Source organism: Protomyctophum parallelum, assembly GCF_964188405.1.
Source record: "Protomyctophum parallelum genome assembly, chromosome: 1".
NCBI classification, from domain to species: domain Eukaryota; kingdom Metazoa; phylum Chordata; class Actinopteri; order Myctophiformes; family Myctophidae; genus Protomyctophum; species Protomyctophum parallelum.
Genome location: NC_139697.1, coordinates 39,493,711 through 39,513,955, shown reverse-complemented (window position 1 = coordinate 39,513,955; position 20,245 = coordinate 39,493,711). Strand labels below are relative to the sequence as shown.

Genomic DNA, 20,245 nt, shown 5'->3' with positions numbered 1-20,245 from the left:
TAATGTGCAGCCTCTCAAACAAGTTTTGTTTTGCTGTACGCCGTTAAGCCTCAATTCCACTTAATTTGCTGTTCTCTCGGTCTGTGTCCCCGAATAAATTCAACATCGGTAGGTTTACAAGACGGGACCCTCCATTTAGAGCAGTCAGCATTTGGCATATTTTAATCTGTACCAAGTACTACACCAGTACCACACGTTTTACCAGTGTGGCATTTTGATGTTTTTTTGTTTACAGTGTTTTATGTGTATGTACATTGCACTTGTACAGTATACATCCTTTTTTATCTTTTTGCTTTTAATATTCTGTTTTATGTGGAGCCCTCTAGGATGTGATTTGTGAAATTTGAGCTGTACTGTATAATAAAATGGGACTTGACATGTCTGTTTTCTGCCTCAGGTTACAGTGCTGTGGTAGCGGACAGCACGCCAGACTCCGCCCCCAACAGTGCCAGCCAGTCACAAAGCAGCCAATCCTCATCTCTGACGTCCACAGCCAATCAGCCTCAGCCGTGAGTATGCTACTGTACATGTGCTCCCCACAATGGCTAATGCTGAACTAATGTGAGCTACTCCTTTGAGGACAGAATGTAAATTATGTCGGACTTGGCATGATGTAAATTTGTATCTGTAGTCGCTGACATGTAACAGTTACGCAAGAAAGAAACCGATATATTTCCCTGACGTGTAACAATCATAGAAGAAACCACAAACAATACAACAATATTAAAGTATTTTTTTCTCCCCTCCCCAGCAAGGAGAGTGGTCCCAGTTTACTGGGGTCCATGTGTCTACCCCCCAGCTCGCCTTGTTCGGTCTCCTTCAGTGAGGTGAAGCCTGCAGGCGGCGTCAGCCTTCTCAACGGACCGCTCTCCTACACGCTGGCCTCCGACAGCCTCAAGGTGAGACGGGATTTCTGCGGGGTAAAAATATGTAAAACATTATGTAAAAAATAAAAATCATGAATTCATGCTTCAAAAGTGTTAATGGTGCGTTCACAATTCACATTGGCAGAGCTACACAGAATATTGGTCGCTTGACTCGCTTTGTGGCGAAAACACCCATTTCCTAGAACTTTTGGAAGTCTCTAACGAAGACTTAACGATTAATATATTTATAATCTACGGTAATACTTTAAATAAATAATATACATTTTATTTTTTGATACACATATCGATATACAAATTGATTAACGACTTCAATCAGCGGTCCCCAAGCGTTTTTGGCCGTGCACCCCCCGTTACCTCCTGACCTAGCTGACGTCTTGTTGTGTTTGGCCCAATTTTGGAATGCAGTCTTGGTGTGTGCGACCCATTACCGGTATTCTTTTGATAAATTAATCACAGAATGTCACTGCACTGAGAGACATGCAGCTGCTGTATACATCTCCTTACAACAGTGTTTTACCAGATTTTGCCGTTTGTGTTAAATAACACCATAAAACCGCCATTGCCCCTTTCATGTCACGCACCCCCTAGAGGGCGTTCGCGCACCATAAGGGGTGCATGCACCACAGTATGGGAATCCCTGACTTAACCCATTCTGGGGCGGGAACCCCTTTTGGTGTTTTAACTAAAGCATTATGTTATAATTTAGCTATTGAAAAATAGCAGATCTACAAGTTCATAGCGTGCCACTCAGTGGTGCGATACGAGCTTGTAGATCTGCTATTTTTGAAAAATCGCGAAAATGCGGCACAAATCTTTGAATATATATTCTTTCAGAAGACTTTTTTTTTTATTTCGATGTCAGGCCTGCAGAAAAGGCTGCCTTGCGGTTTTGTGTCTTTTTGTAAGCTGCCAGTGTGAACGCATCATTCATGAGACCTTAACCCATTCTGACCGGGCACCCATTGTGTTGGTGTTGGCATCATGTTATGCTTTAGCTATTGAAAAATAGCAGATCTACAAGCTCATATCGCGCCACCGAGTGGCGCGATATTAAAGGGACACTTCACCCTTTTTGCAAAAAAATATATGTTAATGACGTTTAGAAGCTTTAGAACACTTTCCTGGAGATCTTTATGTGAGTAATATGTGGTTTTAGATATTTTAGATTGTAGCAGTGAGCCTGTTGTCTCTGATGTCATGGACACTGGGCTCACTTCCTTCCTGGACTACATGTTGTCTCAGTAAGACAGCTCTCCCCCTATCCACAAGGAGGAGCAGTGCACCAAAGAATTATGGGAATTGTAGTCCAGGAAGGTAGTGAGACCAGTGTCCATGACATCAGAGACAACAGGCTCACTGCTACAATCTAAAATAACTAAAACCACATATTACACACATAAATACCCCCAGGAAAGTGATCTAAAGCTTCTAAACGTCATTAACATATATTTTTTTGCAAAAAGTGTCCCTTTAAGAATGGGTTAATAATGAAACTGTCAGGATGTAATAGACATTTTTAGAATCTGATCTCAGGTCAGAATGGGTCATGGAGAACAGTTTTCTCATGGTTCCCTGTGGTCTCGTCCTGCAGCCACAGGAGCCACTCAGCAGCCTCAAGTCCATGGCTGAGAGAGCAGCGCTAAGCTCAGGGATGGAGGGGGACATGCCCTCCCTGCATCTAACCACAGGTACACATTTCATCATTTCCTCATCATTCATATGCTTCCGTCTAGCGCGCACACACACACACACACACACACACACACGTAGACACACACATAGTTGTTGGCCCAGCAGCAGATTTGAACCGGAAACATAACATTGACGCCGCCACATGTATTATTCCCAGTTCAAAATCTGCGGCTGAGCCAATCGAAGTAAGCTATGGGAAGTTGTAGTGAAACAGGAAACCTGGGGGCTACAGTTGAAGCACAGAGCCCCTACCTAGCCCCTCTCTCCCCAATACTCAATGCCCGCCGCGCAGACTCACCACCAGCATGTTGTGTACACACACACAACACCCATGCAAATGTGCCCAGTGCCCACATACAGACGGTGGAAATCCTGTGTTCATTCAAATGAGCGCTAAAGGCCGTTAAATGTGCACGAACTCGGGCAGTGAGTGTGTGTGTGTAGGTAAAGACGTTTCAACGATAAGGAAAGTGCATGCATGTGGAGATACAGAGATCTCATGCACGCACGTCACGCGCACGCACACACACACAAACACACAGTCACACAGTCACACAGTCAGCCCAGTAGCAGTGTGTTTGATAAAAGGTACTGTATGGCCCCACTTTGCTGCCAGGCAGAGCATAAATAGAAGAGCAGCAGCATACTGGAGCACGGTGCCACCACCTACACTCTACCACCTTCTATGCACAAGAGCTGCTGATTACTGACTTTCAGCCCTGACTTGTAACGCTTTCGCTTATATGCTTTGTTTATTTATATACTCTGTTGTGTGTTCGTTTTGCATACCGGAAATCAGCAGCTCTACAAGCTCACTATCCCCTCAGGCTTTCATTCATCGGGAAACGGCCCAGATGTGCTCTCCGCTCTTCTGTCCATTGGCTCATTGGCTGTCCCTCGCTCGGTTGAGCTCACACACATTGTGCAGCCAAAAAACGGGTAGATTTCGTTTAACTTCATCATTCAGACTGAAAGCCCTTCCCACGGCCGCGGTTTCTGGGACGGGTGTTGCAAAAGTGGCAGTCTTCGCCGATTTGGTTCACACCAACCAATCAAAATACCGGTAGTAGCAAAGCAGATGATGTCGTTGCTAACTCGGTTGCTAACTAAACAAACACAGTCAACGTGCAATACTAGCATGTAAACAAACACGGTAAAATATGGTGGATGATGATGTTTCTATTAAAAACCTGTCGTTTCTGTAAAGAAACTTTTTTATCATAGCTCACTATCCCAATTTACTTTAGTATACCAGTAGGTTTGATTGATTGATTGATTTATTTATTAACAGTTTGCAGAATTACAGTACATTTCAAGCACAAACTCAATACAAAGACTGTTAACTGTGAGTGGGCTGACCCAAGTAAGCGTTACACTTGTTTACAACAGGGTCCACCTTGTTCAATTCATCAAAACATTTAGAGACATACAAATAGACACTTCTATATAGTTAAAGAACAGAACAGGAATTCAGGTAGTTCAAATTTGTATAGAAAGGCCTAACCAGGGACTGGGGTTGCAAATCTTCCCTGTGGCTATATACCATATGTACAACACAACGGTTTAAAATAATAAAGATCCACACGGTCGTAAGTTACCACACTGGTGGCATCCATGTTTTTATTTTTATTTATTTTTATCCCACAATTTTGTAACTCATTTTTTCACCCAGTGTCAATTATCTAATGTAATCCTGGGCACTACACTTCCTCTGCCAACCTGGGGGGGCAGTGGACTGAGTCCATCAGACTTTCGATCGAGACTAGGCCCGCCATAGACCAAGTCAGCAGACCTGAATCGCCATAACATATTTTTGAGGGGCGCTGGCCCCTCCTATTCCCAGCTTTGTGTGTTTGCGTATACCACGGAATGTGATGATTTGATTGGCTGAGCACGGAATGTGACGATGTATGATTACTTCTATAAACGGCTTTTGTCCCCACACGTCTCATGATTTGCCATTGACCACGGTAAGATAATTCCGGTCAAATGTCTGCTAAATTCTGTCCCCGCCCGCCTCAAGTTTTGCCATTGACGATGAACAGAGAAATTCAGAGAATTCCGCTAACTATGACGTAAATTAAACATCAAAACATTAAACGCCATTGACATTGAAGGGAGAATTTACGTCATATGTAAACCAGCAAATTACTGACTAAGATTATTGACTGACTGCCTGCAAGACTGCCTGTGGTTGTGTTGCCTAGCGTGGGAGATTACCAGAAACTTGCCTGGTTCTGGCCCGTTGTTCAATTTATCGCTATATTATCCCATTCTGACCTGAGATCAGATTCATACGAGGTTTCCGCCGGACACACACTGGTCTGATGAACCCATTCTGACCTGAGATCAGATTCTAAAAATGTCAGTCGTTATATTTGATTTTTCAAAAATAGCAGACCTACAAGCTCGTATCGCGCCACTCGGTGGCGCGATATGAGCTTGTAGATCTGCTATTTTTCAATAGATAAAGCATGACATGATGCTAACACCAAAATGGGTGCCCGTTCAGAATGGGTTATTAGGGAAATCAACAGTCATAGGCTTCCTCGATTGGCCAAACCAGAGATGACCAGAACCGTGGGGACAGCATATTGGCAAGGGAGACGACTTCCACGACATCAATGCACATGCTCGCACATGTGCGAAACACTCGATGGACTGTACATCTTAGACTTTAGTCCTAGTCTGAAGATGTTATGTAAGCTGGCAGTTTATTCAGTACGGTCTGGAGCAGACGGAACTACCACACGACAGCAGGTGGGAACTGACTACTGGCAGCAGAATTAGCTGGTGATAACATGATGGCGATGTTGCACAGAAAGCTGTGACCCATTAAATGAGTCACTTGACTTCCCATCATGCATCTGTATCCCAACATGCATTTCACTGTATTCTACATCCGCGCATAGGCATGCAAAGGGTACTGTCGCGTACAACACGCGACAGTAACTTGTAACTTTAATTGGAGGCAAACTAATATTGTTTGTGCCGTTTGCTTTGATTGAATAATTGATTGATGTGCTATGATTTGATTTGGCTGTGTTCTAAATTAAAGTGTTAGTGTTGATTATCGTGTATTAATCTAATTATAGTGAACTAATACTATTATACAAAAAAATATAAAGATCAAGGTATTAATCTAATTATAATAAACTGATACTATTATACTAAAAAAGATAAAGATCAAGGTATTAATCTAATTATAGTAAACTAATACTATTATACAAAATAATATAAAGATCAAGGTATTAATCTAATTATAGGTAACTAATACTATTTTACTAAAAAAGATAAAGATCAAGGGAAAAGAGACCTTTTTACAGTACAATAATGTTTCAAGTTAACACATGTATACAAATAAACAGGCCAACGGCATAAACAATATTAGTTTTCCCCGCTTAAGTTACTGTCGCGTGTGCCAAGCTGTCATTCTCTTATATCGTACTTGTATTATTTATTCATTTCCCACCACGGAGTAACCTCGCAGCAGACTATCCACCAAGACCACCATGTATCTTCCACCATTGGAGGAAACTCTGGTAAAGGCTGGCAGTGTCGGTATAGGCCAATCAGAGGCAGGCGGGGCATTACCACGTCTATGCTCGGACGTAGAAAAGATAATACGCGCCTGACACACATGTCACGTGATCTGCGGTAGCCAATCAGAGGAAGGAAATGGCGGTGCGATGCTAGGATTTTTTGTTGTTGTTTTTTTATCTTTTTTGCGAAAATGATGAATTTAAAGGGATTGTGACATTAAAAAATAGGTTTTGGAATTGTTCTTGTTCTTGGTTTTCTAATCTCAATTGCACCCAAAAAACATGAACTTTTAACATTCAGTAGATTTTCTGTGATCTGGGGTTTTCTGGCTCAAACAGGTGCTCTGATTTGCCGGCAGTAAGTGACATCACTTACTGCAAATCCCATATATGTCAATGGGATTTGCCAGCAGATGTCACAGTTTCACTGTGTTGCCTGTTTTCATTGTAGCTCAAAAGGCCCAAAAAACCCCAAAGAAAACTTCAGACCACAGAAAATCCACTGAATGTTCAAAGTTCAGGTTTTTTGGGGTGTAATTGAGGTCATAAAACCTAAAAGAAAAAAGAAAAAGAAAAATGAATGAAAATTAATGTCATAAAACCTCTAACTCTCCCTCTCTCCAGACATCTTCCCTAGCACTACGGCCCCCTCGGGGGCCCCGTCGCTCCCCCAGCAGCAGCACTCCCTGTCGGAGGTGAGCATCCCCCCGTCGCTGGGCGTGTGTCCCCTGGGCCCGGTGCCCCTCTCCAAAGACCAGCTGTACCAAGCGGCCATGCAGGAGTCCGCCTGGACGCACATGCCCCACCCCTCCGACTCTGAGAGGATCAGGTACAGTCCCAGACTCCCCAGTACAACCACCCGACCGACACTCTTTTCCTGGTGTTTGGCCACCGGGCGGGGCGTGGGTTTTGACGTTGGGTTTTTAGGCATAGTGTTTGTGAGGTTAGGGTTTAGCCCATTCTGAACGGGCACCCATTTTGGTGTCAGCATCATGTTATGCTTTAGCTATTGAAAAATAGCAGATCTACAAGCTCATAGCGCGCCACCGAGTGGCGCGCTACGAGCTTGTAGGTCTGCTATTTTTTGAAGAATCGAAGAGCGACTGACATTTTTAGAATCTGATCTCAGGTCAGAATGGGTTCATCGGTCCAGTGTGTGTCCAGTGGAAACCTCGTATGAATCTGATCTCAGGTCAGAATGGGTTAGGGTTAGGCATATAACCACGCCCGCCTGGACAAAACGGCAAAGGAAGAGGGAGTCCACAGTCGGTGGTGGAAAGTAAAGAAAGTATATTTTGTTGTTGTCGTGAGGCCGAAAACCTCTCATCTTGTATTGTTTTTTTCCCTAAATTAATACCCTACTTGATCATACTGCAGCGTCACACACAAGCATCAAAAGAAGAAAATCCACAAGCTTGTCAATTTTCGATGTTACTTTCTAGATTTAGATTATCATCTTTTATTAGAAATCATGCATTTACCCACTTAGGTTTTGAGAACCACTGATTTAGGTCATGTCATTATTTAGGGCATGTCATTATCAGGTGAAAAGATAAATGTGTGTCAGATTAGATCCTGTCTCGGCTTGACACGATATATATATGCCTCAATAGAAGAGCAGGGAGACAAAATACAACCACCCCAAGTTATATAGTGTCTGTATATGATTATTTTATTAAAGGAGAATTCCATGCTAGAATGCTTTCTCTTCTTTCTTACCTTTCTTTGTAGTTGTTACCCACCAAAGAGGTCCAGGTGTTTTTTTTGTGCAAAAACTCCTTATTGGCTATTTTCCCTACCATAAGCCCTCAATGAATTGCATTGCATTGAATGGGAATTGAATGGGGCTATGGGGTGTTATGCTAATTCGCTTATTTCCATCGAAAGAAGTAGTAAAGTGTGCCGCTTGGGATATTATTTACATTATGAAGAGAGGATATATACAAAGAAATTATAATTTTGAGCGATGGAAATAAGCGAATTAGCACAACACCCCATAGCCCCATTCAATTCATTTAGGGCTTATGGTAGGGGAAATAGCCAATAAGGAGCTTTTGCACAAAATAACACCTGGACCTCTTTGGTGGGGACGTAACAACTACAAAGAAAAGTAAGAAAGCCTTTTAGTATGGAATTCTCCTTTAACATGTCTATGTTGACAGATGACACATTTTTCATTTAAAAAAATATGTTACGGATATTGAAGTGTGTGTGTGTGTGTGTGTGTGTGCGTGCGTGCGTGCGCTTCCTACACTAGGCAGTACCTGATGCGGAACCCGTGCCCCACGCTGCCTTTCCACCACCAGGTAATGATTATGTAACGGCCTAAATGGACCACAATTATCTCTATTGTTGATGCATGATGACCATGAATCATCATCCAGTGAAATGTCATTGGTGACGCTGACAAAGACTCTCCCCTCCCACCAGGTGCCCCCTCCTCACTCAGACTCTGTAGAGTTCTACCAGAGACTGTCCACAGAGACCCTGTTCTTCATCTTCTACTACCTGGAGGTGTGTGTGTGTGTGTGTGTGTGTGTGCGCGCGCGGTGGGTTGTAGCGGTTTGTTGGGGCAAGTGTTGGGGTCTGACAAATTGGGTTCAATAATAATACCCCCCAACCACTGTACACGGGATTGACATATAATGATATCATTCCTTGAGAAAACCATAAAGAAAATACACACAGACAGAATTTACCAGCAGTGTATGTAAGTGAAAACCAAACCCAAAAATTCAATAAATGATCATATGTTTTCCTACAGTCAATGCACAGTTCCAGAGTGTCACTCGGAGTGGTCAACAATGTTCAATCAATAATATAACGCACGCAATGAATGTTCAGGAGACAGGAACACAACACAATAGCAATAGCAATTTATAAATATTCCCCACCGCAAATAAAATAAACAGTCAGTCAAAACCGTCACTCACGGTCAGGACGCTGTAAATCCCCTCACGGAAAGTTGGTGCAGGTTAGATGTTTCCTCATCAAAACTCTCTCCAGGAGGACCCACACAGCGTTGACAGCTCTGCTGTCCTAAAGCGGGGTGTTACCCTCCAGGACTCTTGAACAGGGTCGACGAACGAGCAGCCACACTCTGTCGGGGGAAACGACCGCAATCCAATTCTCTGATCACGTCGACTACACAGCAGCGGGGCTACAAACACGGACTGTATCCCGCGAGTCAGGGGTATAGGCTACTGTAGCTAGCGGGGCGAGAGCAACACTGATCAGAAACGCCACCAGGCAGTTTGACAGCAGTAGCGCTGCGTCACCGTTCCTTCATTCAGTTCCTGTAGAGCGTGGGAACGTGTGACATAGCGGTAACGCTTAAGGGTGCAGAACGCCACATTGTGTCTGTGTGTGTGTGTGTGTCTCTGTCTCTGTGTGCAGCGGTGGAACGTAAGCTAATTACATGTTGTTGCTGTCAGACACAAACCTCTTTATCTCCATATTTTGAAGTAACTTTTTGTGTTTTTTTCATCGACGTTTGCAGAGCTTGTTGATCGGCTACTTTTGCCCGAGTACCCGAGTACTGTACCCAAGTATAATTTCGAGGGGTTTTACTTTACTTGAGTGTGTTCATCTTTCAATTACTCAACTGAGTAAAATGTGCTTTTTTCCCACTAGCTTTTAGTTACTAGTTACTTTGCAGTCTCCACCCATCTTTCCTTCTCTTAACCCATTCTGAACGGGCACCCATTTTGGTGTCAGCATCATGTTATGCTTTAGCTATTTAAAAATAGCAGATCTACAAGCTCATATCGCGCCACCGAGTGGCGCGATACGAGCTTGTAGGTCTGCTATTTTTGAAAAATCGAAGAGCGACTGACATTTTTAGAATCTGATCTCAGGTCAGAATGGGTTCATCAGACCAGTGTGTGTCCGGCGGAAACCTCGTATGAATCTGATCTGAGCACACTCAGCTCATGACTTCTGTCCCACAGTACATGTTTTTATGCGTTTAGGTTTGATTGAACCAGCGGTTTACGTTAAAATGGTTTTTTGACTGCCAGGGACATTCCCATCCATTCTTTCTAAAAGTAACCTTTTTTTGGAAACGCTACTCGTCCCACAGTTTGGACGGCACGCACTTGAGCCATATGTCAAATCGACTGGCTTCAAATGTTGTAGAGTTTAATTGATATCAATGAATTACTGAATTCATTTTTCTTGACATTATTTCCGGTAGTGTCTCAGCCCTAAGCGATCGCTTTATCGCCTTTAACCCATTCTGACCGGGCACCCATTTTGGTGTCCGCATCATGTCGTGCTTTAGCTATTTAAAAATAGCAGATCTACAAGCTCATATCGCGCCACCGAGTGGCGCGATACGAGCTTGTAGGTCTGCTATCTTTTGAAAAATCGAAGAACGACTGACATTTTTAGAATCTGATCTCAGGTCAGAATGGGTTCATCAGACCAGTGTGTGTCCGGCGGAAACCTCGTATGAATCTGATCTCAGGTCAGAATGGGTTAAGGCGTATTACTGGTAATGATAAATTTGTTGTTATGATGTCCCCATGAAGATAGTAAGATGAACGTGTCTTACTGTAAAACGACCGTCCAATGTTGTAGTACCATCTTCTGATCTAACAAGATCTTTCTCTCCTCTGCAGGGCACTAAAGCTCAGTATCTGGCAGCCAAAGCGTTGAAGAAGCAGTCATGGAGGTTCCACACCAAGTACATGATGTGGTTCCAGAGACACGAAGAGCCTAAGACCATCACTGACGAGTTTGAGCAGGTCTGCCTCCTTAACCACTGAAGCCCCATATCGTTGCTCCTATCTCCATCTTCTAACTTTTTGTGTTTTTTTTTTCTTCATAAATTAACGCCCACGTTTTTTAGTGGTGCAACCACTCCAAGGAACAGCAATGTCCCGATGTCCATCCCTATGTTTAGAGTACCAGTAGGGGCAAAGTTGGTGCTGTTGTGCTAGAAACGGAGAGAGAGACATAGTGTTGCACTGTTGCCTGCTAATTAGAGAGAGAGAGAGAGCGGTGTCTGCTAAATGATAATTCCCCCACACGGTAACTCTGTCATTTCTCGACCGGTTTCGGACACGGGGCGGCTCTCCGGAACCGGGCTGGCACTCTGGGCACGTTCCTGTGGGCCTGGAAGTACCGGGGACCCACCGGGGACCCCCACACGGAGTTGCACCACTCAGTTCACACGGGTGTTTTTTTTTTTATCATGGAAAGTTAAGGTTGGATATATGAGGTTTCCTTTCCACCCGACAGAGACGACATACTTTGTTGACCGGGTTCCCCCAGGGAATTATTTGACCCCCTCCTTTTTTTTAACCTCTACGATAAATCCCTTTGGCTATAAAATAGCCAATCTACAAGCTCACAAATTGTAAGATTGTAGATCGTATTTTTTCAAGAGGTTGAAGGAGAACACCCCGCTATTAATTATGTTGACATTTAGTCAATTTGTCTCAATAACTCTGTCCATCAATGCAAAAAAAACATTATGATGAGAAAACTCAGTTTCTCTGTCCCGTTCTGCACATGGAGTTTAGCTTGTAGTCACCTTTGATGCCAGTTTCAGATCAAACAAGTCAGCACTGTGGTTGGAAGTATCTTTTTCCAGATGGGAGTATTAGCTAAGGTCTTCCCCCATAGATCTAGAGAGGATTATCCACGTCTTCATCTCAACCAGACTCCACTGCTGTAACTCCCTGTATGTCGGCATAGATCAGTCGTTGCTTAGGCGTCTGCAGCTCATCCAGCAACTGACCTAAACTCGACACCATGTATTGATTATTACTCCTACTGCCCACAGGGCATGCACTGTACACGAGGCTGGGAAACACAGTGGAGTGCTCCTTTAAACTGTAGAAGGGAACACTGGTTCACTGGAGCGTGTATACGTTTCAGTTCACGTTTCACTTTCGAGTAATTTAGTGGACGTTCTTATCCAGTGCAACACTGAGTAAGCAATTAAGGTCATTTAGTGTGTGTGTGTGTGTGTGTGTGTGTGTGTGTGTGTGTGTGTGGTGTGTGTGTGTGTGTGTGTGTGTGTGTGTGTGTGTGTGTGTGTGTGTGTGTGTGTGTGTGTGTGTGTGTGTGTGTGTGTGTGTGGCGTGTACGTTTCAGTTCACGTTTCACTTTCAAGTAATTTAGTGGACGTTCTTATCCAGTGCAACACTGAGTAAGCAATTAAGGTCATTTAGTGTGTGTGTGTGTGTGTGTATGTGTATGTGTGTGTGTGTGTGTGCGTGTGCGTGCGTGTCCCGAATGGTCACTGGCACAACTAGAATCATTTGGACAAGTACAATAGAAATGTGCAGGAGTTTATCTTGTTGAAGTCAGTCCTCAAAATGTGTACTCTTTTTAATGGCAGGTGACACATTTTGGCATTTTGAGGGTTTTAATCGCAATAAGTGGTGTAGTGGTGTACCTATTTTAGGCACGGTATTACAGCCAAAGTCTTCAAATTTATCTTGTTGAAGTCAGTCCTCAGAATGTGTACTCTTTTTAATGGCAGGTGACACATTTTGGCATTTTGAGGGTTTTAATCGCAATAAGTGGTGTACCTATTTTAGGCACGGTATTGCAGCCAAAGTCTTCAAATTCAAAAACTTCATAACTGTCGACTATATTTTCGCTGCCCCTCACCCACTTTCAACCGTATCTTCACATAATTGGTCCTCATTCGCTCATGTTCACGATAAAACTGTTATGTGCGCCATCTTGCGCTGTCATCTTGTATATCTGCTATTTTTGGGGGGGATTTTTTTTTTTTTAACATAAATCTCTTCTCTTTAGGGGGTCCCTGGCACAAAACATTTTCAGAGGTCCACGACCAAATGCATATCAATTTCGGGTTCCTTGACTTGAAAACGTTTGAGAACCAATGAATGAATCATTGTTTTTGTTCCTTGTTTGCACTCTGAAAATTGTTGTCCAACTGACCTCTGCCCCCTCTCTCTTTCTCTCCCTCAGGGAACATACATTTACTTTGACTATGAGAAATGGGGCCAGCGCAAGAAGGAAGGATTCACATTCGAGTACAGGTACCTGGAAGATCGAGACCCTCCAGTGACACGCATAGACACAACACACAGAAAACTGACTCACACACACACGTACACACACTGACTGACGGATGGACAGACGGACGGATGGACTGACGGAGGAAACAACGAGAGCAGGGGCGAGGTGCAGGCGCGGGTGAAAAAGACAAGCAAAAAGGATTTTGACGGAAAGTAACAAAAGAAGGGTGGACGTTTAAAAAAAGGCCCTTTACATTCCTGGATTTGACGCTTGACTTGCGAAGAGGGAAGGAGCCAAGGAAAGAGATGGGAGAACCCCCCCCCCCCCCCCGAGGGTGTCCGAAGGAAGTCTGGCGAAGCACTTCAAACCAAGCTCCTCCCTCTTGACCTCCTATGTGTCCACCCCCCCCCCCCCCCCCCCCCAATACCGTTCCAACACTTGACTCCTTCCATTCCCTCCTTTTCCTTCTGTGTTTCCTCTCCTCTTCTCCTTTCATGTCCTCTCCATCCCTCCATCACTAACAATGCCTTCTTTTCTCTCTCTTCTTTGCAAATGAAGCTGTTTTTTATTCTCTTATTAGAACTGGAACTCTCTTTTAAAGACAACGACTCTTTTCTCTCTTTTCTTTTTGGCGGAATATCATGTAAACAAAAAGGAATAACTTAATCACACAACATCCTGACTATCAAAAGCTCAGTTTTCTCTGTTACGTTTGAAAGCGCTGGTTCTCAATGTCTGGTTCGGGAGTGGGCGGTGAACCACATGAGTGATTTGGACCAAGTTTCACCTATGTCAGACCTTTTGGGACAAACCTGGAGTGCTGCCTCCGACCTAAAGAATGTTGAGGCTGGCATGAAGCTAGCTTTATTTGAAGTTAACTATACTTTCCATTTTAGTTGGTGGTGACATTATCGCTGACTACCTTATTGTTTTCTCTGAACGGACTAGAGCCGTTTCAGGTATGTTTGGAAATATGACCTTTGACATCCAGAATGTTCTCATCCGCATTAGATGTCAAACTACACAAAGACACACTGCGGGATCAAAGCTATATCATTGGAGCAGGAAACATCAGCGTCACAGTTCCAAACTGCACAGCAAGCAGCTTATGATGTCATCAGAAACCATGGTGTCCACAAGGACCGTTAAGGAGTCTCTAACTCTGAGAATTTGGTACACACTCAGATTTAAAATTACCCCGGAGAATGTTATAGTGTAGACTTTGGTCCCAAAGATGATTCCATTTTAATGTACACTCTCAGAGTTACAGACCCGTAAAGGGTCAACTTTAACCCCTGGTGAGCCCCGCCCCCTGGACCCGACATTGAGAACCAGTGTTTAAAACCCACACGTTGCCCCCTTCCTCATCCCCCACTCTCCGAGCCAAAGACGATTGGTTGTCGTTATAACTGCTGTATATTGAGTGGCAGCGTTGCAGTGCAATGAGAACGGATTATGATGGTAGCCAGCGTACAAGCCCCGCCTACTAGCCAGCACAGTGATCGTCATGTGGCCGCGCTGCCGTCAGAAATGGAAATGAATCTATAATCAAAGAAAGCTTCTGCACGCCCGAGTGGCGTGGCAGAAGATCCAAAGTTGCGCGCACGCGTAATACGAGACGCTCTCGTCATCCATTGTCTCTTCTTAAGCCTCACTTGTCGTGCGTGTTGATCAGACCTTTTTGTACTTGCAATTAAGACTTTAACTGAGACTTTGGTCAGGCTTAATTATGACACGCCTGGAAATAAATCATGACATTGCACATTTTATTTCCGATAAGATTTTTTTAATTGCCAGTAGGAGTATCAAAACGTTCATTTTCTGATCGTTCGCCGACGGTATAATCCAAAGTGTTCTGACTTAGGCGCTGGCTGATCAAGTATTCTCTTTGTACAGTATTTTAAGGTCTACAGTACAATCTAGACCTTAAATCTCACTCATCAACTCGCTCCTTAACAAATGGACTCGTTGCCGTCAAAGCGGGGCTTGTACGCGCAAAACACTAAAAAAAGGAGCAGGGTGCGAAATGGCCACCAAGCCACCAGTTATGTCCCAGTGAATCTTTTGTCTGTTTGCTGGTAAAGATAAAGTGTCTACTCTACTACCAGCCCCCTTTGGCAGCTAAACCAACCATTGTTTTGGAGGTCCTGTTGTTTTCATGAAATCCAGCTGGCTGGTAATAACACTGTGTCTGACGACATTAATTGGGACGAGCCAGTCACTGGTGGCGGGTGGGCCGAGAGGTTTGGCTTGGCTGTACAGTTTACAGTTGCCTCATACATACAGTACCAGTGAGTTAACCTCCTAACAGTACATACACGAGGACAAATGCATAATATCATTGCCGTCGACCGGAAACCTCATATCTCCATATTGTTTAACCCATTCTGACCTGAGATCAGATTCTAAAAATGTCTATTACATCCTGACAGTTTCATTATTAACCCATTCTGACCTGAGATCAGATTCTAAAAGTGTCTTCGATTAAAAGAAAATAGCAGACCTACAAGCTCGTATCGCGCCACTCGGTGGCGCGATATGAGCTTGTAGATCTGCTATTTTTCAATAGCTAAAGCACGACATGATGCCAACACCAAAATGGGTGCCCGGTCAGAATGGGTTAATTTTACTTATTATCTTTTAGGTACATTTACGCCCTACCTGATCATATTACATACGTCACACAAAAGCCTCAAAAGTAGCAGATCCGCCGGCTTGAAACGAGGTGCAAAGCGACGCGTTTTGAGCTCGTCTTATCTGCTGCTTTTGATATTTTGGAATTTGTAAAAGACATTTCCACCTCACAGAAACGACATTCAAAGCAATGCATACTTCGATGTGGTTTGCAAAAATAATTTCCTCATAATGCAATAATGTGACATTTCAACGCTTGACCTTCCAGAAATTGAAGGACATGTCGAGTGTCAGATAAATTGCCCATACAAATTCTAAATGTATATAACTTTCCAGGTTAACACACTGGTTAACATATGAAAATTAAGCCATTGTACAGTATTGCACTAAATGCGCTACCCTGTTCCTTTAGAGAGCCACCAGGTTCGCTTCATGCCACAAGGGCTTATATAAAACTAAGGCCGTTATTTAATAAACCCTTCCTTCCAACCTGCACACGCAGCCATCAATCAGCCAGCTACACTTTGTCCTCATCACCAATCACTATAACCAACTCACCAGCCACCTTGGTTGAATAGTTGGAAGCCCTATTTAAGGAAATGGGATTTCGCCACTAGCCCTGCCTTTTTAGTTGTTGGTTTCAAGGCCCTGAAGTTCTCAGGAAGATTCCAATAAACCAGTGTTTATCAGGGACCCTCAGGGGGGGGGGGGGGAGTGTCCCTTAACCCTCAAATGGCCTGTAACTCTTGACAGTTATGGGAGTCCTTTGAAATTAAAACATTTGAGAACCACTGCAATAAAACCCAAGGTTTCTCAATGACCCAGACTGCTAGGTACTATTATCAGATATATTTCTTCCCCCGGGTATAATGAAATGAGTGCCTGGCCTTGTATCGTTTGGAAAGAACCAGGACCAGGGCTGAGCATCACTCACTACCATAGGTGACAATCCCATTCCTTTAAAAAACACTAAAGAACCACACACGCCAACCACTCAGGGTTTTACAATCTGAACTGAATTCCGGTGCAACTGCAAACCTCACAATCTCGTTCGAGTTTCGAGCCTGCAGATCTGTATGTATGGTTAAGCAGGGCGTTCATTTACAGGAAAAAAAGAGAGATAGGTGGTTTCTGCCCAGACAAAAGTGAAACACGCCTGAGGCTGTTGCGGCAGTTGAATCGACAAAATCTCTCTTTGAACCCTTCATCGTTCCTCCTTTTGGGCCCCTCCTTCCGCTCTTCTGGTTGTACTGAAACGGCAGGAACCAAGTGACATCTTACCAGCACTGCCCCCCCTCCTCCGACCCCTCTTTGGTCTCTACTTCTCAACACTGGATGTTTACATGACAGAGGGCTTGAACCAGGCAGAACGAACAGGGGGGCCCACAATTAATTAACACATTCACTGCCTAAGTAAATATCCCTATTGTTATTATTGAAATTATTATGTTCTTAGCTTTACCCCCCCCCCCCCCCCTGCCTTCAAAGTCTGTTGCATGAAAACAGTGGTTCTCTGAACTTCCTTTGTGTAATATTTCAGACGAGCATCTCCTGTTTTGTATGCAAGGCCACATACAGTACCACCATAACTCTTGAGTTACAGACCTGTAAAGGGTCCGTCTGATTCCTAACCATCAATAAGCATTGGTTGATAGCTGGGGACCCCCTGGAACCCTCTCTTTGAGAGCCACTGGCATAGAGCAGCTAGCTGTGTAGCTCTCCTGTCGTAACTAGGGCTGTAACGATACCAAAAAAAGTCACGATACGATAATGTCACAATAATTGTTACATCCCTTCCTCTTTCTTTGGCACTCTTCTCTCGAGGGACGAGCAAGCCAGCGCCATTCTCCTCCCTGTACAGTTATGTTTTCTTCATTTCGTTTTTTCGTTTTCTCAGGAAGTGTTTTCATTGGCCATTTTAAAGCCAGGAAATAAAGCCACACTTATAATCATTACATACCCCCCCCCCCCCCCCCATTCAGATTAAGCAGACTCACAGCAAAACTACCATTAATTATTTTTCTCAATTCAATCAAATCCGATAATTACCAATGGCCCTCTCATTTCATAAGTAAGGTTCTTATTATTTGTAAGAAAAAAAAAACAAAAAAAAAATACGTCTTATCCTCCAACATTTGGAGCGTCAACCGCGGAAGAGACCTTGTATTTCGTTGTTTTTTTGAACACGTGTTTGTGTATTATTTTTTTCTTAAGAGAAAAACACATTGAGGAGTTTGACTCTTTCTTAAAAAATGTGGGGGTGTCGGAGGTGGCGTTTTGATAGACGGACAGACAGACAAATCTTTGCTGTCGGGTGGAAACCTTGTATAATTAAACGGTGGAAATTAATTTGTAGATCAGTTGTTTTCGCTACTTTTGCGCAAAACTCTTGTACGACAAAGTAGGACAATAATTTACAAAAAAAAAAACATAATTTGAAGTAGGAATATACAAGGTTTCTGCTACGATGGTGATGGAAAAATAGCTCTAGCTCTTTTCCACATTGACAAGACAGTCCAGCTTTTCTTTTCTTTCTCATTTTCATTGAGCATATTTTGGTGAAGCTGAAAGGTGGCGAGAGGGCACCGGAGAAGCCCAAATGTCAATGTCTCTCTCTCTCTCTCTCTCTCTCTGCCCAACTTTTTACAAAGTGTTGTACAGTTTTTTTGTTTTGTTTTTGTTTTGTTTTTCAAACCAATCCCCTCCTCTCCGCTCTCTCTCTCTCTCCCCCTCTCTCTCATTCTTTCATTTGTCATCGTCATCGGGGACAGCGTGACTACATTGACACTTGCAAAGTGGAGCTGGGGGGAGGGGCGGGGGGAAGACGAAGCAAAGTACATATTGACATAACCATGAATAAAAGATTGTAAGATATTAATAAAATAATTACTTTTCAGAAAATAAATGACCATTTTTATTTTCATTTATTGATATATATACAACATATTTATAAACTGCACTATGTAACTTTCCTTGATGCTCACGAACCCTTCTTCAGCTCCTCGATGCGATCCTGCTTCTGTAGGGAGACACAGCAGTGGGGGAGAACACACAGATGTTTCACTTAACTATGTAACTTTCTTTGTGCAAGTGTTGAATTGATTTACCATTGAACTACTACCGTATTGTCCCGAATATAAGACGATCCCCATTTTTCAAGACTCCTTTGTGGATAAAATAACATTGAATGCCAAATAGTCTAGTCCCTGATTATAATACAACCGCGTTTTTTAGGATATTTCCATTGGAAGAAAACATAGTCTTATATTCAGGCCATATGTAAAGGAATCTGTGGGACACCCATTTTTGGTGTCAGCATCATGTTATGCTTTAGCTATTGAAAAATAGCAGATCTACAAGCTCATATCGCGCCACCGAGTGGCGCGATACGAGCTTGTAGGTCTGCTATTTTTGAAAAATCGAAGAGCGACTGACATTTCTAGAATCTGATCTCAGGTCAGAATGGGTTCATCAGACCAGTGTGTGTCCAGTGGAAACCTCGTATGAATCTGATCTCAGGTCAGAATGGGTTAATGATAATGAGGCAACACAAGAATTCAGAGTTATGGAGTATAAGGATTTTACTCCAGTAAGGAGACAAGACTTACATGACCTGTCATGCATGGAATCCCAGTCTTGACTCCCAGAGAAACAGAAAAGCGACAGCTTTTATAGCTCGCTCCCACACAACCCAACCCCCAACATATAGCCTCAGGCCATTCGCCAAATGGGACAGTGACATCATGAAACAAACGGCACCGAACAGCACCAAACTGTAACTTGGGAGTATTATTAAATGTTTATCTCTAAATTTCCACGACACCGATAGGGTAATAGAGCCTGCCTTGCTTGCTCAGGTTAAATTGAATCTTGACCTTCAGGTCAACATTTGTGTCAGATCCTGTGTCTAGGTGACCTTTGGCACAGTCGAAGAAGAGCAGGGAGACTAAATCCAACCACTAACTATAAGTTATATTGAGCGTAATTATCTAGGAGTTACAGTAGCAAGCATTCAAATCTTCATCCTTACTACAGAAAGTACAAAGTAGTTGTGGTAGGTTTGCTGTTTCCATGCAATGTTGTCACCTTTTTTTTACCTTACCTGTTTGCATCACTGAGTCAGTGTTTTAGAGAGAGAGCCATGAGACAGACAAGGAGAGGGAGACCGCAGACGGGCTGGGATGCAACCGAGACCAGCTACCCGTTCATATGAATGCTGACTGATGATCTGGAGCTCTTCGATGTACAGTAAGTGATTTTGTTGTTGTATGCCTCTGTGTTCTTCTGTCTCACACTATATCGTTGCTGTATAGCGTCGCGTGATCGTTCAAGTAACTACTGTAGTAACCAAAGTTTCCAAAAAGTACAATGTTTGCAATGTCTCTCAGACATATCGGGGGTTCTTGAAATTAAATGAAAAAGTTTGAGAACCACCAGAATAATAGATAGAATCATCTTTATTGTCACATCACAAATGTGCTTTTG

At 43.3% G+C, this 20,245-nt stretch overlaps 1 protein-coding gene across 4 annotated transcripts in view; it reads left to right on the top strand.

Annotated features, from left to right (window-relative positions):
• LOC310868617 (CCR4-NOT transcription complex subunit 3-like) overlaps positions 1-14,888 on the top strand; it is a 49,740-nt gene extending 34,852 nt beyond the window's left edge. For all 4 annotated transcript variants that reach the window (XM_083779075.1, XM_083779074.1, XM_083779073.1 and 1 more), the window contains 8 exons: positions 398-509; positions 752-899; positions 2,479-2,575; positions 6,746-6,950; positions 8,379-8,427; positions 8,552-8,635; positions 10,744-10,869; positions 13,076-14,888. In XM_083779075.1, the coding sequence (XP_083635201.1) occupies positions 398-509; positions 752-899; positions 2,479-2,575; positions 6,746-6,950; positions 8,379-8,427; positions 8,552-8,635; positions 10,744-10,869; positions 13,076-13,231 (977 nt within the window). In that variant the 3' untranslated portion in view covers positions 13,232-14,888. The remainder of the gene's footprint in view (positions 1-397; positions 510-751; positions 900-2,478; positions 2,576-6,745; positions 6,951-8,378; positions 8,428-8,551; positions 8,636-10,743; positions 10,870-13,075) is intronic.
• Positions 14,889-20,245: the final 5,357 nt, after the last annotated feature.